General features: G+C 46.7%; 2 protein-coding genes across 7 annotated transcripts in view; both read right to left on the bottom strand.

The window, feature by feature from the left end:
- Positions 1–17,512, bottom strand: part of lama5 (laminin, alpha 5) — a 66,439-nt gene extending 48,927 nt beyond the window's left edge. For 2 of the 5 annotated variants that reach the window (XM_054767943.1, XM_054767953.1), the window contains exons 1-2: positions 14,376–14,761; positions 11,363–11,515 (exon numbers count right to left, since the gene is read on the bottom strand). In XM_054767943.1, the coding sequence (XP_054623918.1) occupies positions 11,363–11,515; positions 14,376–14,618 (396 nt within the window). In that variant the 5' untranslated portion in view covers positions 14,619–14,761. Of the gene's footprint in view, positions 1–6,309; positions 8,852–11,362; positions 11,516–14,375; positions 15,750–15,836; positions 16,079–16,169; positions 16,241–17,266 lie in introns of those variants that run through there. The other 3 variants (XM_054767979.1, XM_054767969.1, XM_054767961.1) reach the window with 3 other exon arrangements.
- Positions 17,513–17,667: 155 nt separating this feature from the next.
- rps21 (ribosomal protein S21) lies at positions 17,668–22,585 on the bottom strand. Of its 2 annotated transcripts, none has more exons than XM_054767992.1 (6): positions 22,520–22,585; positions 22,052–22,129; positions 21,379–21,442; positions 19,195–19,266; positions 17,822–17,877; positions 17,668–17,723 (listed from the first exon to the last, which is right to left on the bottom strand). In XM_054767992.1, exons 2-6 carry the CDS (start codon positions 22,099–22,101, stop codon positions 17,714–17,716), a joined length of 252 nt encoding a protein of 83 aa, XP_054623967.1. In that variant the 5' UTR covers positions 22,102–22,129; positions 22,520–22,585; the 3' UTR covers positions 17,668–17,713. The 2 variants fall into 2 exon arrangements, with proteins under 2 accessions (XP_054623967.1, XP_054623977.1); XM_054768002.1 differs by having other exon boundaries at positions 17,805–17,877; positions 22,520–22,583.
- Between the last annotated feature and the right edge of the window lie 4,857 nt (positions 22,586–27,442).

Raw genomic sequence — 27,442 nt, 5'->3', positions numbered from 1 at the left:
ACGAGGATGTCAAGCAATGTCATTTTAGCAGCATGAAGCTGAAATATTAAAGAAAGCTTTTGTTGTTTTTGTAAGTCAAAAACAATGAATAAAGTTGTAATTTTTGAAAACTTGGTTTGGGGGAAAATGTATCACGTTGGAATAAAGACAAAATATTAGGAGAAGAAAATATACAAAAAGGAAGCTGACATATTTGGAAAATTAAATAAAATAAAAAACACAGCAGAAATTTTGAAGTCCAAATATTAAGAGAAAAAGAGTTGCAATTTTATGACAATAAACTTGTCAAATGAGAACAAAATATCATTTTAGTAACAATGTAGAAATAAAGAAAAAATACATTCTTTTTTAAAAAGTTGAAACGAAGTAGTGGGGGGGTGGGGGGGGGCAGCAGAAATGCAGAAACAACGGCTGTGATTTCACAGGAATAAAGTTCAAATAGGAAGGAAAATAGTCAGAATCGAGTGAAGAACAAAAGTTGCAATTTTACAACAATAAACTCGTATTTTTATGTAAAAAGGTCATTTTGAGTAGCGTTTCAGCCATATTGCAAAGCTGCAATGCAGGTGTTCCTGGGCTGCAAACACTGCAGCTTCTTAGCGCATCTCCACGTGTGCTTCACTGAGTATCAAAGTGGCCCTTGCACCCTTTCACAATGTGGCCCTCGGTGGAAAAAGTTTGGACACCCCTGACTTACAGCATTAGCACTGCTGCACTTCTTTTTACACTTGCATGACACTTAGGAACGCTAAAACGTGACTTCAAACAGGCTTTAACAAAGCTAGACTTGAAACGTGACTTCAAACACTGCCTGTCCGCTGAATAAAGCGTCTATGATGGCCACATTTTGACCCTGGAACAGATCATTTCCATTCATTTTCTATGAGAACGCTCGCTTCCGGCGCTGCGGAACAGATTGCGTTTGACGTCAGTGCTTCCTTTCGGCTGCGAGCACGGGGGTGCATGGTCAGGTAAATCAAACCAGCGACCCTTTAGTCACAGCCCACATTCCAAACCACTCATCCACAGCTGCCACAGTTTGAGTCAACGCTAACCTTCCGCCCCCAAACTAGCGACATTGTCACACACAAGACCCACACCAACACATGTCAAAGACGCTCCGAAAGGTGCGATGCTCCACTCCGTTCATGGTGAACACGCCTGAATGAATGAATGAATGCATGAATGCATGATGTGTAATACAAGTGACGCAGCATGAACTAAACGCTGCCTAAACAGACGGAGCTCGGATGAAGTCCAGATAGCGTAGATGTAGTACAGGTAGATCTAGAAGGGAGCGTACAGGTCCCCTCCCCCTCCTTGTTCCTTTGTCTCTTGTTTTATCTCCATGGTGACCTGAGGCAGAAGGAATGTGGCGTCACCGAGGAATGTGTACAATTATTAAACCAGCCAGGGGCCACGCACGCACATGCACACACACACACACACACACACACACACACACACACACACACGCAGGTCATACTAAGTGAAGGCGACACTCCCCCCCCACAGTGACACAGTAGTGTGCAAAGTTCCACCTGTGGCCTCCATGTCAATGCTCACGTTGGAACTCCGATTCCAGCTGGGAGCGATCATCATCACTTCCTGGAACTTGTCCAATCCAATCCATGAATGACACACGGAAATGTTTACACCCATCCACGTCCCTCCAAGGCTTCAGGAATGTTGGGACAACTCGGCTGCCAAAATTCCCGGACACAGAAGCTGTAGTGGAATGTGGACATCACAGTCTCACTCGTTTTGGATTTTTATTTTTATTTCTTTGTTGTGTTACGGTCGGAATGTTGCCGACACGGACCAAAAATGTCCCAAACATGACCGGCGTCCTCCCATTTGTGGGACGGATGTTTTTACTGTGGACGTCGGTCAAAATTCACACGGTGGAAAAAGAAGAGAACATTGGTGAATTTCAGGTGAACTACAGTTAGTGAAACAGGTGGAACGACTGGGTAGGAGAACATGACATGGAACACAGGTGGAACGACTGGGTAGGAGAACATGACACGGAACACAGGTGGAACGACTGGGTAGGAGAACATGACACGGAACACAGGTGGAACGACTGGGTAGGAGAACATGACACGGAACACAAGTGGAGCCCACATGGAAAGTGAGTGAGGAACAGACAGAAATGGAGAAACGCAGCGGGAACATGGGTGAAATACAGGTGGAAGAGATGGGTAGAAAGTGGGCGAATGACGTGCAACACAGGTGGACCGTGAATGACGAATGAGTCAAAAGCAGGTGGATCACACGGAACACGTTTGCAACATGCGTGGAATGTTGGAATATGGTTGGACAATGAGCAGGACAACAATAGAACACGGGGAGAACAAAGTTAGGATACGAGTACAGGTGGAACACGGGTGCATATCAAGAAGACCATGGATGGACAGCAGCAGAACATGGCTAGAACATACATAGGTGAAGGAAATCAGTAGGAGGAGTCACATGGAATATCCTGGAGTGGGTTTGGAACAAACACTGGTGTGGACAAGTGTTTACCCCTTCCTGGTTTCCTATTTGTTGACATGTTTGTCACACTTAAATGTTTCAGATCATCAAACAAATGTAAATATTAGTCAATGACAACACAAAATGCACTTTTTAAATGAAACTTTTTATTATTAAGGGAGGAAAAACATCCAAAGCTACATGTCCCTGTGTGAAAAAGTGATGGCCCCCTAAAGCTAATAAGTGGTTGGCCCCCCTTAGCAGCAACAACTGCAATCAAGCGTTTGTGATAACTTGCAATGAGTCTCTTCCAGCGCTGGGGAGGAATTTTACACAATTGTTGTCATTCAGACACATTGGAGGCTTTTCCTTTTTAAGGTCATGCCACAGCATCTCAATAGGATTCAGGTCAGGACTTGGACTAGACCACTCCAAAGTCTTCATCCATTCAGAGGTGGACTTGCTGGTGTGTTTTGGATCATTGTCCTGCTGCAGAACCCAAGTTGCTTTCAGCTTGAGGTCACCAACAGATGGCCGGACATTCTCCTTCAGCACAATTCATGCTTCCATTTATCACAGCAAGTCTTCCAGGTCCTGAAGACCATCACACTACCACCACCACGTTTTACTGTTAGTATGATGTTCTTTTTACTTTTACACCACATGTGATGGGACAAACACCTTCCCAAAAGTTCAACTTTTGTCACTGAGTATTTTCCCAAAGGTGTTGGGGATCATCAAGATGTTTTCTGGCAAAATTGAGACGAGCCTTAATGTTGTTTTGGTCTTGGAACTCTGCCATGTAGGCCGTTTTTGCCCAGTGTCTTTCTTATGGTGGAGTCATGAACACTGACCTTAACTGAGGCAAGTGAGGCCTGCACTTCTTTGGATGTTGTTGTGGGGTCTTTTGTGACCTCTTGGATGAGTTGTCGCTGCGCTCTTGGGGTCATTTTGGTTGGCCGGCCACTCCTGGGAAGGTTCACCACTGTTCCATGTTTTGTCCATTTGTGGATAATGGCTCTCACTGTGGTTGGCTGGAGTCCCAAAGCTTTAGAAATGCTTTAGAACCTTTTCCACATTGATAGATCTCAATTCATCTCAGTTATGTTTTAACGGGGGGGGGGGGGGGGGGGGGGGGGACACTTAAGTGGATACAAAAAAACAAAAAAGAAATCAGGAAGGCAGCAAACACTTTTCCACACCAGTGTGTACTGACCAGTGTGTACTGACCAGTGTGTACTGACCAGTGTGTATTGATCACAGGAGAACCTGAGCGGAACAGAAGCTGCCAGGTTTGGATATCAGGTGGAAAATGGGTAGAAATGGTGGAACGTGAGTACACCCCCCCAACTGAAGATGGGATTGTTGTAAGAGTGCTAAGTGTGCTACAAGTGCAAACGCGTTGCATCTTGCCCGTCCGTCACGCCAGGAAGCTGCCGTCTGAGTGCCGTGTGGGAAAAGAGCGGAACATTCCGGGCGGCGCGAGATGAGAGGAGACGACTTGCGGACAAGTGTCTGTAATGACAGCGTGCACGTTCCCACTAAACGCCGCTTTCGTATTCCGGCTAGGCCACCAGATGTGCACGTGCACGTGCACACTGCCTGCAGCAATACACACACACACACACACTCATGCAGGCAGGGCAGGCGTGCTGAGACAAGCGCACATAAAAGCGGGGTTAAGCGTGGCGTGCTGCATTCCAGGGATGTCGGAAATACGGACTTCCTGCCAAGCTGATCTCATCTTGAGTGACAGCTTGCATCGACACCTGCCAATCATCACTTTATGTTTTCCATGAGCTTCCTGTGGGATTCCGTCACGCTGTTGGGAACACAAACGCAACACGAGGGTGCTTGTGTGTGTTGGGGCGTGCACGGGCGTCACGGGCGTGCACGAGGAGACACAGCTGAGAGCGCACGGCGGAGGAGGCGGTGAGAAAGGCGGAGGAGGAGCGCCAGGAGGCCAGATAAGGACGACGACTCCCAAGCACGGAGACACCGACTCCTGCTTCCTCTCACGGCGTCCTTATCGCCGCCGTGAGGAAGAGGAGGGTGAGGAGATAGCAGGCAGGGGGCGGAGTCCCGCGCGCAGCCTTCGGTCCCGTCGTCATGTTGCTGTTTTTCCCACGTTTCCCCCCCGACACTTCACGAGGTACGCTGTTTGGTGAGGGGGAGGAGCTTCTTGTGTGCTGACCTTGACTCCTCCCCCTCGTTGCTGCAAATTCCACCAGGAGGAGGAAGAGGAGGAGGAAGAGGAGGAGGATAAGACAATCAGCCGCTCGTGTTGCCGTGACAACCGCCGCCGTCCAACCAGTGTTGAACTCCTCCCACCAAAACCAATCGTCTCCTTGGCGTCCGGCACGCAGCGTCCACCCCTGATGGACGTTTCCAGAAGATCACATGAACTTGAACTCATCTTGGGGCGCACCTCACTCAAATCCACAGCGTTCTTGCTGGGGCCCCCGGGGGCGGCGATGGGCCCCGAAATACCGCACGCATCACCGTTGAAACGCAGTGTGACCTCTGACCCCGAGGCCACTGACAACCAACGGCGTTCGTCAACTAAAGTGCTGCGAAGACAAACACGATCCTAAAATAAAACCAGGACTGCTCTTCTACTGAATGCCTTTGATCTAACTAGACCAAAGGCATTCTGCATTCTGGAAAACTGGAAATGTCGGACGCAAATAAAAGCACAAATGTCCTGAATTGTGGAATCGTTTTATGTGGGAATGGCTGGAATCTGCTGAGCAATGCGGGAGTGGTTGCAAATGCCTTTGATCTACAGCACTTAGATCAAAGGCAAGCAGCATTCCGGGAAAATGGGCATGTCGGGAAAATTGGGAATTTTTGTGCTCAGCATGAACGTCCTGACTTGGTTGATGTCGGAATGAGTCGGTCGTGAAATGTAGAAGTGGTAGCATTCCTGAAGAGGTCATTCGTTTTCTAGAAAAGTGGGAATTTTGGGGGAAAATGTGAATTTTTTTTCCCCCAATGTGAAAAATAGGCAGCCTTAATATCTGGTTTGATGTTGGGATTGTTAGAATTGGTTGAAGACGTTTGAAGTTCAGATCAAAGGAAATGACAGTCAATAAGATCAAAGGAAAAATGGGAATGTCTGGAAAAGTTTTTAGAATGCGGAAAACGGGACATGTGCATCGTTTTCATGGAACGGTTTGGATCGCTGGAGAAACGTGCGAGTGATGGAAGTCTGAAAAACGGCCTGTTTCATTTTCAATGGAGGGAAAAATCTGGGAATTTTTTGGGAAATCTGCATGGAAAAGCAAACGATTCCCAACGAGCTTTGATGTGTTTGACGTGTGAATGCATCGAAAGCGTCGATCAAAGGTCAGCTGACGGCTGCGGCTTCCAGAGAGGTCACACGCACTGACCTCTGACCCCCGGCTTCCACCATCTCCTCGGGCGGGACGTCCTTCAAGATCACATCGGTTCTTTTCCTCTTCTAGAACATGACCGTCATGTGGAGAACCAACAGTGTTCTTTGCTCCAAAAGCATTCCAGCCCGATGAGGCCAGCTCGGAAACGTCTCGTCACGCCTGTCAATCAAATCACCTCAGGCGGAGCGGGAACAAGCCCCGCCCCCTCGCATGCTATGCCTCCGTCATTGGCTTTGCATGAGGACTTTGGACACACACACACACACGCACACACACACACACACACACACACACACACACGCACACACACGCACACACACACACACACACACACCTTGTCCTCATCCCCAGGGGTGGGGGGTGGGGGTGAACATTCCAAGGAGCAGCACACAGACACACTCAGGTCACATGACGTCCTTCCAGCTGTCTTTACCTTGGAATGGAGTGTTTCCATGGAAAAGGCGTGCATGTGCTGGGACGTCCTGAGTGTCCAGGCCCCGCCCCCTCCACCTGCTTTCACGGGGCTCATGAACATCAAAGTCCAACGCAGAAAACCCCGACGCCAACGACTCCTTTTTTTTTTGTGTGTCTTTTGCTGCTGATTTTCCTTCACTCTGCCCCCCCCCCCAGCCCCCCGCCCCCGTCTGCCCCCATCCCCACGGCGACGCCGATAAGGCCGACGCGGCTGAGATGAGACACGAAGGCGCCATCGGCTTCCTTTGGCGCAAAAACATGAACGTAAAACAATGCAAGAACATGAATCAAGTAAGTAAGAAGCGCTGGCGTCGTTGTTAGCGCTTTAGCATGGAGATCATCTCAATCTTCATCTGCAGCAGAGGACAGGAGGACGTCTGCTGTCCTTCCAGCGGACAGGCGGCTTCTTGTCTACAGGGCGCACACGCACACGCACACGCGTTGGCTGAGGATCTTCCTCAAAAAAGCCAAACTACGACGCTAACAGCAAGAATGGCGGCGCAACACAAAGAGTTGCTAAATCGAGAGAAAAAGTCCGAATGTTCCAACCATCAAGTCTGAATGTGGCAATCGTTTGGGGTTTCATCTCGCTAAATGTTAGCACCTAGCTTAACTGAGCAATGTGGCAATCTTGCTAAGCTAAGATCGAGAGATGTTCATTCAGTTTCAGCTAGCAGGAAGTGACACGCTAAATGCTACAGGCTAACAGCGTGCGTCATGTTTGCTCTCTGTGAGGGGCTCAAACAACCACACAAAGGCCTGATAAAGGCCATTGTGCTAACTTCATTCTCAGGTTGTTGGGGGGGGGTCGCCGCCGCATCAAACAGAGGTCGTGGGGGCGGGCGAACGCTAAACACTTGAGCTCTCGACCCCTGGGAGCGAAAACACTAACAAGCCTGAACTCGAACGTGACGACACAAGCCATTAGCATTAGCCATCACACAATGCTACACTGCGCACGGCAGCATGCCAACTGCTAACATTTCAGCCATCTTTGTCACGTCCGGTTACATTTACATGGCGTAATATAAAAACTCTATGCAACTGCCTTGTTTTTTTTGGTACTTAGTGCTATCTTTATAGGCGCTAGCAGGCCAACTGTTAGCATGTTAGCCATTTGAAATAGAGTGAACCTACACGGCATGATCTAAAATACCGCCTTGGAACTTTTGGTACGTATCACTTTCTTGCTACGTGTTAGCACACCAACTTAACAGCATTTTAGCTATTTTTGTTGTGTCCAGTTGCATGCACGCTAGAACGTTATGTTAGCGAGTTGGTTAGCTTGTTAGCTAGTTACTTACAGCGCCACCTGTTGATGGGCAGCTCAGGAAACAGAAAATCCCAGTTTGTTTACATTGGTCGTCAAGCTAAGCTAAAGCTAAAAGCTGGAGGTGAGGATCAACCTTTGACCTTCAAAACGGGAGTGTTGACCTCGGCTGCTCCTTCATCCTCCCATTCATCATCCTCCTCCTCATCCTCCTGCCTGTGTTTTTCCCCTTTGGACCGAAGAAGACCACCTCGTGTCTGAGACATGAATCTCCTATTAAGGTCAAATGCGCCGCCTGAAGGAGGGAAACACAGGAGATGTTTCCTGGACCAGCCGCTGTGCTAGCAGTGATTCCTGGCACAAAAACAAACAGTTAGCAACGTGGGTGACACTCGCCACGTCTGCCGTGTTAGCTCACAGAGCTGACAACACAACGCTACACTACACTACACTACACAACGCTACACTACACTATACTACAAAACGCTACACTACACAAAGCTACACAACGCTACACTACACAACGCCACACTACACAACGCTACACTACGCTACACTACACTATACTACAAAACGCTACACTACGCTACACTACACAACGCCACACTACACAACGCTACACTACAAAACGCTACACTACACAACGCTACGCTACACTACACAATGCTACACTACACAACGCAACACTACACAACGCTACACTACACTACACTACACAACGCTACACCGTGTGCAGCCCGCCAGCTGCGCTACGCTACAAACGCCCCAAATGCATTCAAAAGCTAAACGCACAACGTTAGCGCCCTAAACACCGCAGGCTAAACACAAACTAAACCTTCGACACAAAAGACGTGAGGAAGGCTGAGAGGATCAATAAGATAGAGTCAAATGTGCCAATGTGTAGTATGCTAAACGAGCACTATGCTACAAACATGCTTGAGGCATGCTAACAAGATGCTAAAGGCAGTATACTACATGACTGGTGGATTATGGGTCAAAATATGTCGTCTTACGACACATCAAAGGTCTCATGTGAGTGAACACAAGATGATATCTACACACTCTGTACACACACCTGGCAACTGGGAGAAGACTAAACACACACACACACACACACACACACACACACACACCAGGTGTCACATGACCAAAGTACACAGGGTGACTGGCAACAACACGTTTGACCTTCAAAGTGCATCAATGACAGGAAGTGTTCAGTTGGCACAACTTTTTATGTGTGTGTGTGTGTGTGTGTGTGTGTGTGTGTGTGTGTGTGTGTGTGTGTGTGTGTGTGTGTGTGTGTGTGTGCGTGTGCGCATCAGGCACACCGTGAACAATGGACACGTCACGCCGTGTGCGTGTGCGTTGCCAGCTAAGCAGGAAATGGCATCCGCCTGATGAAAACAAAAGATGGAGGAGGCGAGCGTTTACTGAAGACGCTCCAGGATTTTGGAGCCTCGAGGGCCACCGTACCTCCCAAAGCAGGAAGGTTTACATCAGCGCCACTTGACGGAGGCGACAGGCTTCGCTACACAGCTCTGCCAACTGTACTGCCTCGGCACGTTCCGTACTTATCACCATCTTGCTACCTGTTAACAGGCTAAGTGCTAGCATGTTAGCTATTTTTGACGTGTCCAGTTGCATGTATTTGGCATGACATAAAAACACGACAGAACTTCTTTGTCACTTTTGGTACTTAGTGCTATCTTTCTAGTGTTAGCATGCTAACTGTTAGTATGTTAGCATTTTAACTATTTTTGACGTGTCCAGTTGCATGTATTTACATGGCATGACATAAAAACACGACAGAACTTCTTTGTCACTTTTGGTACTTAGTGCTATCTTTCTAGTGTTAGCATGCTAACTGTTAGTATGTTAGCATTTTAACTATTTTTGACGTGTCCAGTTGCATGTATTTACATGGCATGACATAAAAACACGACAGAACTTCTTTGTCACTTTTGGTACTTAGTGCTATCTTTCTAGTGTTAGCATGCTAACTGTTAGTATGTTAGCATTTTAACTATTTTTGACGTGTCCAGTTGCATGTATTTACATGGCATGACATAAAAACACGACAGAACTTCTTTGTCACTTTTGGTACTTAGTGCTATCTTTCTAGTGTTAGCATGCTAACTGTTAGTATGTTAGCATTTTAACTATTTTTGACGTGTCCAGTTGCAGGTATTTACATGGCATGACACAAGAACACTATACAATTGCCTTGACACTTTTGGTACTTAGCGCTGTCTTGCTGGGCACTAGCATGGTAACTGTTAGCATGTCATCATTTTAACCATTTCTGTTATTTGAAATAGCTCAGACCTACACGGCATGATGTAAAATCAGTATGAAACTGCCTTGGCACGTTTGGAACTGCATCATTATCTTGCTACGTGTTAGCATGCTAACTGTTGGCATGTTAGCTATTTTTGTCAAGTCCAGTTACATGTGTTTAAATGGCATGACATGAAAACACTACAGAATTGCCTTGTCACTTTTGGTACTTAGCGCTATCTTGCTAGGCGGTACCATGCTTAGTGCTATCAGAAATTGAAATAGCATTAACCTACATGGCATGATGTAAAATTACTATAAAACCACCGAAGCACTGTTGGTGCTTAGCACTATCTTACTAGGCGCTAGCAGGCCAGCTGTTAGCATGTTAGCATTTTAGTCATTTGAAATAGAATAAACCTACAAGACATGATGTAAAATCAGTATTGAACTACCTTGTAACCTTTCGTACTTACCACTATCTTGCTACATGTTATCATGTTAACTATTAACTTGTTAGCATTTTAACTATTTCTGACGTGTCCAGTTGCATGTATTTACATGGCATGACACAAGAACACTATAGAATTGCCTTGTCACTTTGGGTAGTTAGCGCTATCTTGCTAGGCAGTAGCATGCTAACTGTTAGCATGTCATCATTTTAGCCATTTTTGTCATTTGAAATAGCATAGACCTACACGGCATGATGTAAAATGAGTATAAAACTGACTTGCCACTTTTGATACTTAGTGCCATCGTGCTAGGTGGTAGCATGCCAACTGTTAGCATGTTAGCCATTTTTGTCATGATGTAAGATCACTATTGAACTGCTTTGTCACTTACAAAGTACATAGTGCTATCTGCTCGAGCAAGCCGACTGTTAGCATGTTAGCATTTTATGTTTCTGCGGCATTTCAAGTCGCACAAACTGCTTTTTTTTTTTTTTCCTTATTCATATTCGAACTATTTTGACCTTTTAGGCCACACAAAACACAAACACTTCAAGTGTTGGCAGGGGATGTCTAAGCTCCACCCCCTCTGCAGGTTGAGGCAGGTTCACTGACATTCCTCTTTCTCTTTAATGGAGGGGGTCTTCAGTGCACACGCACACGCACACGCGCGCACACACACACACACACACACACACACACACACACACACAATGAGAGCTTCACTAAAGTGGCGGATACACACTCAGAGACACACACAGAGACACAAAGCGATGAATGAGGACACTCGAGCAGGAGAGCTGCACACAAAGAAGCCACATTGACAACATAAAAGCCTGTGTGCGTGTGCATGTGTGTGTGCGTGTGCGCACATGTGCGCGTGCGTGTGCATGTGTGCATGTGCGCTCCTAAAAGAACAAGCAGCTGAAACGTGAGGAGGCTGAGGAAATGAGCACGTTAGCCGCTTCAGGTAGGACTTAGCCTACAAGCCCAACGCTAGCTTGGGCGGTACTTACCTGCCCGAGGTCCAGCGTCACGTTGACCTCGTTGAACTCGGTGCTGCGCGAGAGAGGCGGGCTCTGCCACCAGCGCTCCGTCCCGTCAATGGCGTTGGTGATGGGGTGGGCGCGGTCGCTGTCGCCATGGCTACAGATGTCGCAGTACTGACCCTGCGGAGGGGCCAAAGACTCATTAGCATACGTCGGAGGCGAGGAAAAACTCCCTCAAACAGAAAAACACAAGAGTGTGCGGAGCGAGCGCAGGTCCAATCAACCTGTCATGAGAGGTCATGAGGTCACGTGCACGCTCCTCATCGTCTATGGTGTGGTATAAACCACAATCTACAGTCTGACAGAAGGTGGCTCTGAACACACCAACACCACCGGGGATCGAACCTGCAATCTTTTGATCACGGTGGTGCTGCACTACACGCCTGCGCCACACAACCACCACGTTTTTTGTTTTTTTTAAGTCTGGAAGGTTCTTTCCCTGCGTCTTTCACCACCGCAAGTAGCTAGCTCATTGCTAGGCTACAAACAAGCTAAACATTGTGAATGTACAACAAAGCTGAACGGAAAATGCTACCAACAACCTAGCCACCATAAGCTACAAGCAATAAATATAATACACCACAGGAAAGCTAATTGGACAAATAAGATGCTAACGTGCCATGAACAAGCTAACTGAGGACACAAACACGCTACGGGCTACACCACAAATAAGCTAACCCTGCACTGGGGAGAGCCCGGCAAGTCAAGCGTGAAAAGCTAGCGGTTGTGTGAATACATCACTTAACTGAATGTAACATGGTGAAAATATGCTATAAAACAAGCTAAACAGAGTAAAATATGCTACAGTTAGCTAGCTAGAGTACAAACTCGTTAAATATGCTAACAGCAAGAAAAATGTAGGATGCAAAACAGCGAAATTGAGTACAATATCCTAAAAACATGTTAAACACAATCATACAGTATATGCCAGCAAGAAGCTAAATGTAGTTAGCTAAAACAAGCTAGACAGAGTACAAACATGTTAAATATGCTAACAAGCAAAATGTAGTATGTGAAACAAGCTAAATAGAGAAATTGAGTACAATATGCTACAAGCATGTTAAACAGTCAAATATTCTACCAAAAAGCTAAATGTAGTTTGCTACAACAAGCTAGACAGTACCAAACACGTTACATGTGCTAACAACAAGCAAAATTGTAGTATGATAAACCAGCTGAATAGAGTAAGTCAATACAATATGCTACAAACATTTTAAGCACACTCAAATATGCTAGCAAGATGCTAAATGTAGTACGGTAAACCGAGCCAGATAGAGTACAAACATGTTAAATACGCTAAAACAAGCAACATGTAGTATGTGAAACAAGCTAAATAGAGAAAATGAGTACAATACATTTTAAATACAGTCAAATATGCTTGCAAGAAGGTAACTGTAGTATGCTAAATAGAGAAATTGAGCACCATATGCTACAAACATGTCAGAGACAGTCAAATATGCTAGCAAAAAGCTAAACGTATTATGCTAAAACAAGCTAAACAGAGTACAAATATGTTAAATACCAACAAATATGCAATGAGCAAGGTAAATGTGGTATGATAAAATAATAAAACTAGAACGCAACATGCTACAAAGTAGCAAAGTAAATGTAGTATGCTAAACGAGTACAAACATATTAAATAGCGCCAAAAATGCTAACGGCAAGCTAAATACTGTAGAGCACGGTATGCTATGAAACCAGCCAAATGCTGTCAATTACGCTAGCAACAAGCTAAGTGCAGCAAGCTAATTATGATCTGGAAGTTTCTTTCCCAGGCTGCAGTTAGCTAGCCGCTTCATGTCAAATGCTAGCTCATAACCTCGGGACGCCAGGCGTCAGTCCGAGTGAGACGTCGCTGTGCGGTCATCAGCAGGATGACGAGGTCTCACTCTGCACTTTTTAATCCCCCCCACCCCCCGGGGGCCCTCTGAGGGAGGACTCCAAACCCTGATGTCCTGCTGCTGTCAAATCAAAACCGGATTAACAGTGAGGACGCTGTGAACCGCTTCCACTTCTGCAGCTAATTAGCAGCCGCCTGCTGGGGGGCTACGGCCAGTCGACCCCCCCCTCGCCCGCACAGACGCAACCGAGACCCCCGCTCGGGTGTGAGGCGACGACGGAGCCGGCGGAGGGGGCGGGGCTCGGGCCGGGATCATCCGGCTGCAGCCGAGCGGATAAGCGCGCTCTGATTGGCCGACACGGGTCAGTCGCCAGGAGGAATGCGGTGGGCGGGCGGGGGAATCGCCGGCCTTGATGGTTAACCCGTGAACGCCCCACCACCACCCGCTGTCCCTCAACGCCAGCCAATCATCTACGAGGACGGCCGCGGAAAGTGGGAGGAGTCAAGTAGGAAGGAGGAGGAGCCGGTGTATGACAGGTGAGCATGAAGGGGGAGGAGCCTAGTTGAAGAGGGAGGAGCCTAGCATCAGGACAGAAAGATGCAAACATGAAAAGGGGAGGAGTCCAGTGGAAAGGGCGGGGCTAAGCACAAGCTGGCATGGGTGGGGTCACCTGTGGGAGGCAGAGCCCGGAATGAAGGCGGACCAAACATAAAAAAGGGAGGGGCCTCATGAAGGGGGAGGAGGGGCTTGAGAGGAAAGCAGGTGAGGATGAAATGGAGTGGGAGGAGCCTAGCGGAAGATGGGTCACATATTGAGGGGGAGGAGACTAGAACGAAGGTGGGGCCAGACATCGTGAAGGAGGGGCCTGTTGTAAGTGGGAGGAGCCTAGCAGGATGGAGAGGTCAAGGTTCACCTTGAAAGGTGTGAATGAGTGACATGCTGACGTGTGCCAGCAGGTGGCAGCAGTTGAGCATCAAGGCAACACAAAACCACCAACCAAACCTTCAACCACAGCCAGTCACATGACCGCTGGTGCCCAATCAAAAGCAAGTGCTCATAAAACTGGCATCAATGTCTTCCAAGAGACGTTCTACGTCTGAAACTGGTTTAGAATGCGTCGGGTCCAAGGTGCGTCTCACCTGGATGGTCTGCCCCGGGTCTCCAGACACCGGGCCGCCGACCAGCTTGCAGTAGAGGTCGTGTAGATTCCTGCCGGCCTCGTCCTCCCCGCAGGTGGCCGTGGCGGTGATCTTGGTGCCCTCGGCCAGGTTGAAGTAGGGGGGATGCAGGCTGAAGCCGTTCACGCCGCCGCTCGGAATCTCCTGGGCCGACACCGGCACCGGAACCGGAACCAACAGCAGCAGAAGCAGAAGCAGCGCCATCACCGCGACCACCTGTGCGAGGAAAGTTGTCAGCCGGGGAAGAAAATCCACGGAGACCTTCTGGCGCGGACGTAGACGAGCCTGCTGCCTGAACACTGCGTGCGTGTTCGTGTGCCAGCCGGCTGGTAGGAGAGCGGGCGCGCGCGCTCGCGCTGCTTCAATCAGAGCCGCCCAGTTTTGGTCACGTTACCTGCACGCTCGTGCACGCGTTCACTTAAAAAAAAAAAGGATGAGAGGGTGTCACGCGTCGTCAGCAGACGCCGTGCACGAGCCTGTACGAAGTTTGAAAGCAGGCTGTGACGTGACGTTCACGTGAGCAATGTTTTTGTCAGTTTATATCGTTTATAAGCTGTAATAAAATCTACTTATTTCATTATATGTGTTTAATGAAATGACTTTATTGCACCGTATATGTCAGCACTTACATTGTATTCATTTTATTACGTTATTAATGCTATGCTATTGCTATGCTATCAATTTACGCTATTTCATATATAATTTATGATCTGTTATTTTATGATTTACATTGTTTTATTATCAGCTTTCATATCGTTTGGTTTTTGTGGTATTCAATAGTAGATTGTTGTGCTATTATGCTTTTATATATATTATTTTATTGTCTACGTTGTTTTATAACCAATGTTATGTTAAACGTACTCGCGATTGGCTCGTGAGTTAAATATTTAATTATTTTATTATACAGCAAGTGTTTTAAATGTTACTTATTATAATGTATGTCATCTATATTGTTATTTGTTTGTTATCTGCAATATTATGTCATATTATTTGATGTATTTTGTATAAATTCTCTTCTATGCCGCTTATCCTCACGAGGTGCCTGTCCCAGCTGACTTCTAGAATGTTCCACTAAGCACACTGGAGACCACGATGAAGCTTCCGATCATCTCATAGGACATGCACCCCCTCCCCATGAGATCAGTGACTGACTGAAGACGACTTCCAGAATTCCTGGAATGTTGCAGCTTCTTCCGTTGTGGATCAGGAGAACTTAGATAGTCAAGTGTTGTGGGCCTCGAGGGGGTCTTCGGGGGTGACGGCAGCAGGCAGGTACACGCACGTCCACTTTGTCTCCTTCAAGCAAACATGTCCTGCTGGAGGACACATCGCCACCTTTGAAGAAATAAAAATTGAATGAAGGCCGCCAGTATCGCCATGGGAACGTCATGTGTGCATCCGTGTGGGACAGCAGGGACACACCGGGGGCTCGAAGCTCGAAAGCTGCCCCAGTGTTAGGATGACGGACAGGTGATGAAGACACTCCTGCTTCCGGGCCTTGTGGGAAAGGGGTGCGCTGGGTAGCTGCTCTCCCGAGGGGGGTTTGTGGCATTTGATGAGAGTGGTGCTCTCAAACAGCCCCCACGCCCCTAATGACCACCCTCGCCCTCCATGTCATCATGCTTCCAAGAAGCAGAGGTCACATGAAGGAACATCTGGATAACCTGGGACGAGGCCAAACACAAACTATTACATCACAATTCGTGTTCTTCTTGGACATAAACGATAATGTAACTCAATGATTACGTCACTTACCTTTTAAACGTCTGTTTGGTGAGGAAACTCTAATATCCACGCAGAACGACGCTGCCCTCTGCCTGCCACCACTGGAATTGTTTGACATTTTGGGTCACAAAGTAGTGGCGTTTGAATATTCTATGAACAATTTCTATGTACAATTCAGACTAAAACAAGCGCATATTTGGATAAGGTTACATTACTCAGGATAGGCTGTGTGAATATGAAATTTGTCTCTAACATTTACAGCTTTCTCTAACTCTTTGTCAATTGCATTATAGAAAAAAGATCATGTTTTATGTATTATTAAAAAGTAAAACAGATACCTCGGTCCATATGTGCTCTGAAGTCGACGGACCGAGAATTTAAGACGGCGCAGGCTGATGACGTAACCCCAAGGCCTACTTAAGTGAGGACCTTAAACTGCAATATCGGTCTTTCAGTTGTTCTGGTAGGCAAAGTAATCCCAGATTTATGATGAATAATTTCACGACAGTAATTTAATATTTTTTTATCACGATAGGAGCAGAAAACTCGCATGCCGAAATTGCTTGCCAGCTAAAACCACCCAAAAAAACTACGACACGACCTTCCCTATTGGTGGAAAATTGCACCCCATCAACCAATCGAAACCTTGCACTGCAACCGTGGACACTTGGTTGCTGAGGAAGAGTGAAGTTGTGTGATAAAGGCGTATTTTTCCCCACAAATAGTTCACATGAAAAAAATGCTGACAAAAACGTAGATTTTAGGGGTTTGAAGTGCACTAAAATAGACACGAGAAAACGGATTAGTAGCAGGTTCACGTATACCTCCATTATCACCAGCAGAGGGCGCTAGCAGTAGACGAAAGTACGGTGGCCAATAAGCTAGCACACAATAACAGCTTTTACTACACTAAATGTGCTCACGAGTCAAAAGAAAGTGAATAAGGTGTGACAAACTTGAGACATGTTGACATGAATGGCTTGTGTTCATTAGAACGTGCGGCATATTACACTGGGACCTAACTACAAACCAAAGTATTGGAAAAGCAAAGTAAAAGGTTGTGCGCTAGCATGAATTAACTTGAGACAAATGTGCACATTAGCACTCAATAAGTCATCAAAACTTACCTTTATGCATTCCCACATAGTATCAGCATTTGACACCAAATATGAGGTGAAATAAATGGTAAAAATACAGTAGTAGTCTGTGCGGCATGAGATAAAGTTAGCACACGCACAATGGGCATGCGTCAAGTGAGACGGATGCAACAGAGAATCCGGCCACTTTTCAAAATAAAACAAAAAAAATTGAAAGGGGACCACTGCTTTAAAACATTCCTGGATCCAGGCGGTGACCCGGATTACCACCAAAATGTAATCAGTTCTTCCATATCCCATTTCTGAAAATTCCATCCAAACCCATTCAGAACTTTTCAAGTTATTTTGAACACAAACAAACAGATAAACGCTGGCGCTTGAGCTTTGCACTGCGTTTGGTGGGGGAAATAAGAAAAACAAGGACCAGCGAGTTTGGCTTTTCTCACATTTTATTTAACAAATGTTCCTCTACTGCATTCAGCCGTTTCTGTGGAGGAAACAACACAATGTCAAGAAATACACGTTAACGCGCACATGCGATATAAAAGAGCAAGTAGAGGTAAATCACCATGATGCAGTTCTTACTTGGCGACAACACCGTCGTTCTTTGCCAGCCTGAGGATGGAGTCGTCAGACTCTCCCTGTTTTACGACAAAATATGTTTTTAGCGCAAATAGAAACATCTCATGCAGGACACCAACACTTCAACACCACTGACTTCTAAACCAGGAGTGTAAAATGAAAGGATTCGTGGCCACTTTCATCTTTTCTAAAGGATATGCTAAGAAGTTACAGTATGTGCAGCTCAGCTTCCTGACGTACGTGAAAAAGTGTTAGTATGACGTTGCTCTTTGTTCTAAATTACTACTTGTTTTATTTCTCATAGTACACATTTTGAAAAATAATGTATTTAGCAGTTCAACGCTACGCTACTAAAATTACATTTTTCTTTATAAAATTAAGACTTTTTTCTCTTAATATTTTGACTCCTTGCAAAATTACAGCTGTTTTTTTTTTTTTTTAAATTTCTGCTGTTTATTTAAAACATTTCCCAACTGTTTCACATCATCATGTAACTTTTTCCTACGGGTGTCAGAAGACCTCGTAAGATTAAAACGTAACATTTGTCGTTCAGAAGTCTTGTGGGCACTCGGCATGAGAGGATTAACAAATCACACAATAAATGAAAATGAAGGGGTTAATCAATATGTTGCCATGTCTGTTTCCCGTATCCACAAACAGAGAGCAGGCGCGTGTAACGCAGTAGGAATCATAGGAGATTGCAATATGGTGGCATATTCTTTCATTGTACTCGTCTTAAACGTTAAAATCTCGTCTCGTTCTCCTGGACCCAACCTCGTGTATCGTCTCATCACATGAACTCGTGGCACCCGTACATTTTCCACCACCTAATTTTCCAAAATTTACAACTTTGTTTTCTCAACTTAAAAAATAATGTCTTTAATATTTCAACTTTGACATCATTTCCCTCGTGTTACGTTATTCTCGTACATTTTCAAGTTTTTATTTACGCAACCAAATGTTCCACATTATAACTATTGTTTTCTCATATTACGACTTAAAAAAACATCTTTTTTCTTTAATATTTAAACTTTACTACTGAAATGACAATTTTCCCCTCATATTACGTCATCATTCTTGTAAAATTATAATTTTTTCTTGTTGGATTACAACTTTTTTCCTTTTAATATTTTGACTTGATTCCTGTCAAAGTACTGCTGATTTTTCTTGTTAAATTATATTTTTAGAATGTGCCACGGGCCCATAAAAAAAAAAAAAAAAAACAGCCACTGGCCGAAAACAGCACCCGGGCTGCACTTTGGACATTCGCGTTCAAGCCGAAGCACAAAACAAACAACTTGTGGACATTTAATGCACAACACAGCCTCAATTGAAACATTGTAATGTAAATGCAGAGGACGTCCCAGGTCACTCACCATCCTCCGGATGGCACCACAGATTGCGTAAGTCTTGAACTGCCCGTTGAAGCGTCCTGTGACCTTGTCAACCTGCCACAAAAACAAACATTTACACGTGGTCGTGTGTTCATGTCTTTTATGTACGTGAATGAACTTCACATAAAATGTGTTGACATTTGTATCAGAGTTACTTTGCATACTGAGATGAACGTAAGCGTCTGCACATCATTCCATGACCACTTTAAAACGTGTACGACAATTGTTTCTGGTGAGTAATCTGTTTTACTGCGTAACACACAGTGGCAACATCCATCTATCCATCCGTCCAGCAGCCTAAGCACGGAGGCCCAGACTCTCCCTGGCTACTTCATCCAGTTCCTCCCGGCGGATCCCGAGGCGTTCACAGGCCAGCTGAAGAGACACGGTCTCGCCAACGAGTCATGGGTCTTCCCCAAGACCTCCTGCTGGTCGGACGTGCCCTGAACACCACCTCAGGGAGGCATCCTGACCAAATGCCCGAGCCACCTCATCTGGCTCCTCTCAATGTGGAGGTGCAGCGCTTCTACTCCGAGTTTCTCCCGGATGACGGTGCTTGTCACCTGATCTGTAAGTGCAGGGGTCGGCAACCTGAGGCTCCGGAGCCACATGCGGCTCTTCAGCCCCCTTGTTGCGTTTTTTTTTTTTTTTTTTTTTAAACAGAAGTAGGGGAAATGTGCATTTTGGAAATGAATGTGAAATATCCGACTCACCGCAAGTCCGTGAATGCATCTAGATTGCGTTCTGACTGCTGATTGGATGAGCAAGGGACGGGGAGGTACGCTAGTGTGTGAGTGAGTCTCACTGCGCATGAGAAAGAAATGTGAGAGTTCTGAGTTGAGTCTGAAGCAAGTTACTGCGCGGTAATATAAAAGGGTGTCATTAAGAGAAGCTGTAGTTACGTGCACGCAGCCCGTGACACGCCAGCTGCCGAGGTGGTGACCCCACGAGAGGCAGACCGTGTGCCGCTGCAGCTGGCTGTACACTCACCACTCAGGACAATATGTGCTTCACCTTTCACGTCTCCTAATACCACACAAATCTCCCAACATCAGGAAAAGTCTTTACATTTGTCGCAAGTCACTTTTGAGGAATTAAGTCACCAAGAGGGTTTGGGAAGTTGCCAGATTTTGCGAGAAAATCGCCAAATTGGCAACACGGGGCTGCACGTGATGAATACATGAAAGAATCGTTCATTAAAATATCAGAGCGCCAACTCTGAGTTAACAGGAAATTATTTTGAAAATGCAAGAAAGCCTCTCTTTGCAAAGAGTCAAGGACAGGAGCAAGATTGGTGGTTGACGACAATTCAGCGCAGGCATAAATGCCACTGAGCAGCAACACTGATGTGCAGATATGTGAACCCTGATGGCCTTTTTGATCTTAAAGTTGGCTACATTTTGCTTTAATTTTGCACAAATATGGGAAGCACTGAGTAAGGCTTAGAGTTAAGTGTTTATATGACTTCAGAGTAGGCCTACACACGTACACACTTCTGTTTGTTGAATTTAGTGGTTCTAACAGGTAACATTTTAAAAAGATTTGAATTTTTGCACATTTATAAGCAGTGTAATGTTTTGTGCCCCGAGGTACTTCAACTCCTCCACCTGGGGCAGGAGCTCATCCCCGACCCGGTGATGGCACTCCACCCTTTTCCGTGCGAGAACCATTGACTCAGACTTGGAAGTGCTGGTTCTCATCCCGGCCACTTCACACTCAGCTGCGAACCGATCCAGCGAGAGTTGAAGGTCACGGCCCGATGAAGCGAGCAGGACCACATCACCTGCAAAAAGCAGAGACCCAATCCTGCGGCCACCAAACCGGAACTCCTCAACACACCTGGCTGCATTTAGAAATTCTGTCCAGAAGAGTAATGAACAGAATCGGTGACAAAGGGAAGCCCTGGCGGAGTCCAACCCTCAATGGAAACAGGTCCGACTTATTGCCAGCAATACGAAGCAAACTGACACCGGTCAAACAGGGAACAAACAGCCCGAATCAGGTGGTCTGTTACCCCACAGAATTCCTCAAGGAACACGACCGAATACCTTCTCCAAGTCCACAAAACACATGTAGACTGGCTGGGCAAACTCCCATCCACCCTCAAGGACCCTATGCCCAAAGTGAAGAGCTGGACAGTGACAATATCAAATATTATAAACAAACCTCAGCTATGTTGATCTGGACAGAAGCATGGTCCTTGGCTCCGATGATTCTGTTGCTAGCAGAGCTTTTAAGACACAAGAGTACAACCATTTCAGTACATCTTCGAACAAGATCTATTCAGACAGCGGTGTCCAAACCTTTTCCACATAGGGCTGTACACAAACAATTACAGAATGTGGTGGCGACCATTCTACACTTTGTACACCAACCAATGGAACTACTGTACATTTTAAATGTACACCTATTTCAACTTTCTTCTCGTCATTTTGTTCGTAATATGACTAATCCTATAATAGTTGACTTTGTCCCAACTTAATAAAAAATTTGATCATTTTTGTTTTGTTTCTGCTATTGATGCAAAAACGTATTTTAATAGCTGAACATCATGCATATAAAATTCTTTACCCTCCCTCATATTACGACTGTATTCTCATAAAATTATATCTTTTTTCTTAAGACTTTATTCTAATATTTCAACTTTATCCTCGTAGGATGCTCTTCTTTCCAATGTTTTGCTGTTTTTTCACGTTTGTGTTTTAAACAATGCATCTACAAAAAAACATGGGCTGCAAATAGCCCCCGAGCCACACTTTGGACACCACTGCAATAAAGGGTGACTGGTCACCATAATAAAGTTTGGCTTCCCAAACGTGTTAATAAACAAGTTCCTCACCATTTACGTGGAACGTAGAGGTCCACAAATTCACCAGCGTCGTTCTGCATGTTGTAAGGCGAGCAGGTTTTCTACAAACTTAAACAAACAAGATGTCAAACACTTGGAATTCACTAGTTGATCAATTCACTCATTAATTTCGCCACACAATCAAACGATCACGAACACACACTTCTGATGCTAATATCGTTTCAAGGTGTTAAACTCATTGACACTTAAACACAAAGATCAACAGCTAGCAAAACCAGCGTTAGCTTGCTAGCTTAGCTATTAGCACGAGCGCACTGCGGCCGCGTGCGGCGGCTTACAAGCCAACATCTTTCGCAATTCGCTCAAAGGCGCCTATTAATGAATACGTACAGTTACACCGTCCGCTTGATTGTGTCATAAAAACACAGAAAGCTCGACTGTCGCACAAAAGACAACACATTTTAAGCATTTAAGGACGAGAGCTCGACAAACACTTACCGTACTCCACAAATGGACGACAGAAAAGGAAGGGCCGCCGACCCGGAAGTACAAATATCGCATCGTGGCCGAGTGTGTCGCCCCCTGTGGATGGCGGTAGTACAACAGCAACATCATGGGTAAAACGTCTTCTCAGCACTGTGAAACATTACTAAGACAACGAAACAACAGGGAAATGTTTAATTCATTAATCATCTGAAGACTTTCCATGGTACGTAGAAAACTGTTCAAAATGACAACTAGTAATCCATGTCAATAAGATAAAAAGATAAATGTTTATTGCCATGTGCACAGGAAACTAACTCGTTCACCTGCTGGAGTTGAATTTGTTTGTTCCTCAAGACTTTGTGGAGCGCCGCGGTAGATTGATCGGATAAGAATGATTTTTGGGACAGGCACAGAGCCTTGTGGGAATTCCCAACTAACACCTGTCATTTGAACGAGTCAAACAGGCGGAGGGAAGACAATGAACGCAGCTTTCATTTAGCTTGCATCGTGTCATAGCTTTCATGCAAGGAGAGCAGACTGACATCATCGGGCACAGGAAGAAATGGAGTGACATCATCACATCACAAAGCCCAGCAGAGGAGGAGGAGCGACAAGCTGACGTCATAAGGCAGACTGGCATCGTTTATCAAAGCACTCCTTTGTCATAGGGTGACATTGACAGGGTCCCACTTTGGCCTGTTTCTACTGTCATACTTCACATGTCATTCAGCAGAATCGTGACACTTTTGATGTGCAAAGATGGAGACGGGATTCACGGTCAAACAGGAGGTGGTTGTCCAGATTGTGACCAAACATTTCAATAACATCTCCTCGGCGCAGTGGTGCCTGCTGGCCGCCGGCGACTTTGACTCTGAAACGGGGGCGATCCTGGCCGACATGTGCACAGAGATCGCTCAGAAACTCTCGGCCGACACCCTCAAAACAATCCTGCCCATGTTCCAGGAGCACATGTCAGAGAACAAGGCCAAGTGCGTGGCCCCGGTCATGGACGGCGCCATGAACAGCGCCTTTGCGTCGGCGCTCAGTGTTCCCGAGCAGCCGTGCGACTACGCCAACAAGCTGGACTCTCTATTATCGGATGAGATCTCCCAAAGGGTAAACCGTTCCTTGGCAGTAGCCACCGACAGTGAGGATGAGCCGCTGGTACCGGTCATCTACGTTCCGGGAACATTTACTAAGCTGGAGGTTCTGTACAAGATGGTGCGGCTCTCCTGTGGCGCTCTGTGGTCTTATCTTGGCAGCGTCGAGTCCACCACGCGGTGTTTAGGACCGTGTTGGCGTCAACAGTCGGGCAAGACGGAGGAGCCACAGAGTCCCAAGTCGTCATCCAGCGCAAAATCAAACATTAGCGTAGGAGAGACGACCGAGGCGGTTACCGAGATCCTCCGCAAATGGTCGGAACCCACCGGCTCGGAATCTTCAGGTTGCTCACCCAAGACCTCTCCAGATCTTCACGGCACGGCGTCCGACATTGTGTCGACGATAGTGAGCGACCTTCACTACACCACTAAACCCGACAAAAAGAAAAGCATTTTGTCCAGTCCTCATTTTGACCTGAGGCTGATCCAGAAGACGCTGACCAACTTCTTCTGCTCCAGACCCAACCCCACACCGCGCCAGGAGGTCGCCCGCAAAAGCAGCTTTGTGGAGTTTTCCAAAAATCGTTTTGAGAAACTTGTGACAGCCGTGGTGAGTCCGGATGTGCAGAAAGAGTCGGATTTCATGGTTCAACGGCCCTCGGCCTGCAGGACTGCATCTGATGAGGGATCCTTGCCCACCTCCAACCTGAACACTCCCGGCAGTCCTCCTCCTCTCAACTTTGAGGGAATCCAGAACGATGTGGAGGACTTGTACAAGAAGTTTCCCATGGAAGGACCAAAAGTCAACAAGACCCTGGAGAACCTCCGTGATGACATCACCAAGTTTTCCAAAGTCCTGAGTAGCAAAATTTACGATTACATTAAAGATAACCAGGGCAGCTTAAGCACAGAGTTCTCACACAAAAGCAGGAAGCGGAAAGCCCAGCATCCTCAGGTCATGAAGAACATCGTGGAGGACTCTGTAGGAAAGTTCTTGCAGCAGGTTCTCCTCTGGATGGAGATGGAGCCGAGGAAGAGGAAGGCCAATGCTGATGAGGTGTGCGGTGCGTTAAAAGACATCGACTCTCTCATCACCGGCATCGTGACCTCAGAACAAGAAACTCAAAGCTCGCAGGAAGCTTCAGACTCTGAGTCGGAGTCGGGGGACTTCACGACGTCAGACAACCAACAGACTGAGGGAGAAATGTCGTCCCTTGACCCAATTATGACAGAGTCTTCGCTAAAGGAGGTGACCAGGAACTTTGTTAGTATGCTGATCATCACGCTGGTTAAGAGATTTCCAAAGAAGGTCCGCAAGTCGCTAATGCCCGATGACATGCTGTGGATCATCAGACGTCTTTCGGACAAAGTGCTGAAAATCAATTTGGTGTTTCTGGCGGGCGAGGACATGGTCAGCTACAGCCAATTCATCCAGGCGGTCGTCAAGTATCTCTGCAGACAGTTTCACCCTCAGGACAGGTTGCTCGAAGCGTTACTGTCCGATGGGCCGTCGTTTGACGACGCCGTGTTGACTCACCTCACCAACATGCTCAATGGCTGCCACGATGAACCCGAGCCAAGCAGAATCAAGAGGTTCTTTTCAGCCTTGGGCAAAGCTTTAAAGAAACCTTTCACGGTTTTCAGTTCAGACCGTTAGACCTCTTTGGGAGATTTTTAGGACCGCTTAAGGACCTTTGTAGGACCTCTAATGTGCTTGAGGGCGTCTTTGGGAGCCCTTTCGTACCTCGTCAGGATGCTCTGACCCACTCAACTACTATGAAGCCTTTTTTTGGCTTCTTTATGCAACATGTAAAGTTGGCCCTGTACTTAGACTGAGTTTTGTAAATGGAAATTCCATTTATTTTTCATGAAAAGAAAAGAAAGCTATTTTAGTTTTTTACTCATGTAAAATAAAACTATTGGTGACGACGGTGACTCAGTGATTTTGACTTCTTCCCATCACAAAGCAGCACGTGGAGAACAGCGTGTCCAACGCAAGTCACAAAAGCAACCACAAACAGTTGGAATAGGCCGCGTCTCGAATGTAATACTTCAGTTAAGTAGGCTGAGTAGAGTGTGGTCCCTCGTTTATCGTGGTTAATTGGTTCCAGACTCCGCAGCTATGAGTGAATTTCCGCAAAGTAGAACTCAATAATGAAGCAGAATATTTTGGTAGTTCGAGCACAGAAAACTGGTTTATGACTTTCTAAATACGCGTTTTGCCGTTATTACAACACTGTAGGCATGAAATCACCCCCCTATTGTCACCTTTACACTTCTATCAGTCTTTGTTTACACCGCATTGCCCAGGCTACGGCATCACTGCAGAGTCATAAGAGACGGCTGCTGCTAGCATAGCAAGCTAACTAGTGTAGCCTGGAGAGTGAGGCGCACGGATGACGTCATGTAAAATGCGACTGTTGATGGGCGGTGTGGTTGGCACGTGTGTTGAATAAACGAAGCAGACACGTCCTCTCCAAACAGCACCAGTTCAGTTCAGCTTTTGTCCCGCAGAGAGTGACTCGATACGCCCTAAACCTTGGACACGACATTGGTGTCACCGGCATTTGGAGCCGTTTTCTCTTTGGACAATTACTGAAGTATTTTCTGGTTGGCTCTGCTGGCCGGCTAGCTGTGCTCGTGAGCGGCGTGTTGGGCCCGCGACATGACTATCGACTTCGACATGGATGATTATTGCAGACGTGCTGGTACATGGACTGGTGGCGCGGAAGTCCAGCTCCCGGCGCCGTTTCGCGGGGACAGCGAGAAACCCATTTCTGTGTGGGTGAGACAATTCTAAGTCACAGGTGGGAGTCGTCGCCGCTTTGGCGAGTCGCCGAACTACGAGACGAGGCTGGGCGGCGTTCGTCTTGTGGGAGTTTCCCACCGGATTGTCAGTGTGGTTATGAGCGGGTGAAGGAAAAGTTGAAGGAGGCTTTTGTTCAAAATCAGTTTCTCCTGTACTTCAAAATGTGCGTCTTTGCAAGGCCCCGCCAGCCAAATGAAAGTGGATGTTTATGCAGCCCGCATCTCCAGACTCATGGCAGACGCATTTCCAGAATATGGTAAAGCTGCCAGAAATGGTGAGATTTTCCTGCGTTTTCTTGCTGGCCTCGATCCTGCCCTCCAGGCTAAGTGCCGTGAACGAGGGGCAACGCGTGGAGGAGGCATTGATTATCGCAGGCTCTCAAGACAAGCGTGCCTGTGTCGCCCTGCTCAAACCCGCGTCCTATGGTGGTGGCAGCCCTTGACTCATCATCACAGAGAGTCGTGGAGGATGCTGCTATGGAAAAGCTTGTCCGTGCCAGCGGCTCACTTCGAGCATTGATGTCCTGCAGACGGAGGTGAAGGATTTAAGAGCACGTATCCTTGAGGCTGAGTGTGACGGCCTTCAGCCTGCAGCTCGTCAGCAGGAGCGCAAGGAGCACCAACATGCTTGCCTCTGCATTTGTGGCGTATTTGGCCACCGATCCGCCTCTGGACGCTTCCAGGGTGATGCCGGCACAAGAGACCGGACCCCTCGGCGCAAGAGTCAAGACCAGACCAGACCTTAATCTGTCTGCACTGTCACACAAGGGTTCCAATGTCAAGGAGCTCCAACAGAGTGATGCTGACATCAGTCGAGTTTTGGCCTAGCTGGAGGAGGGCCGGAGACCCCCTAGGTGAAAACGGCCAGTCGGGGTTTGAAGAGGCTGTGGCTTGAGTTTCGCCAGCTGACGTTCATCCATGGACTGCTGTGCAGCGTTGTGTGGCTGTCTGATGTAAAACAAAACAAAACAGGTGGTGGTCATTATTGGTCCCCGAGGTCTTGGGACACCGACGGCTCACTTGACCG

This window comes from Dunckerocampus dactyliophorus, chromosome 1, assembly GCF_027744805.1.
Source record: "Dunckerocampus dactyliophorus isolate RoL2022-P2 chromosome 1, RoL_Ddac_1.1, whole genome shotgun sequence".
NCBI classification, from domain to species: domain Eukaryota; kingdom Metazoa; phylum Chordata; class Actinopteri; order Syngnathiformes; family Syngnathidae; genus Dunckerocampus; species Dunckerocampus dactyliophorus.
Note: the sequence above shows the minus strand (reverse complement) of the source record. Positions and strands in the feature narration are given on the sequence as shown.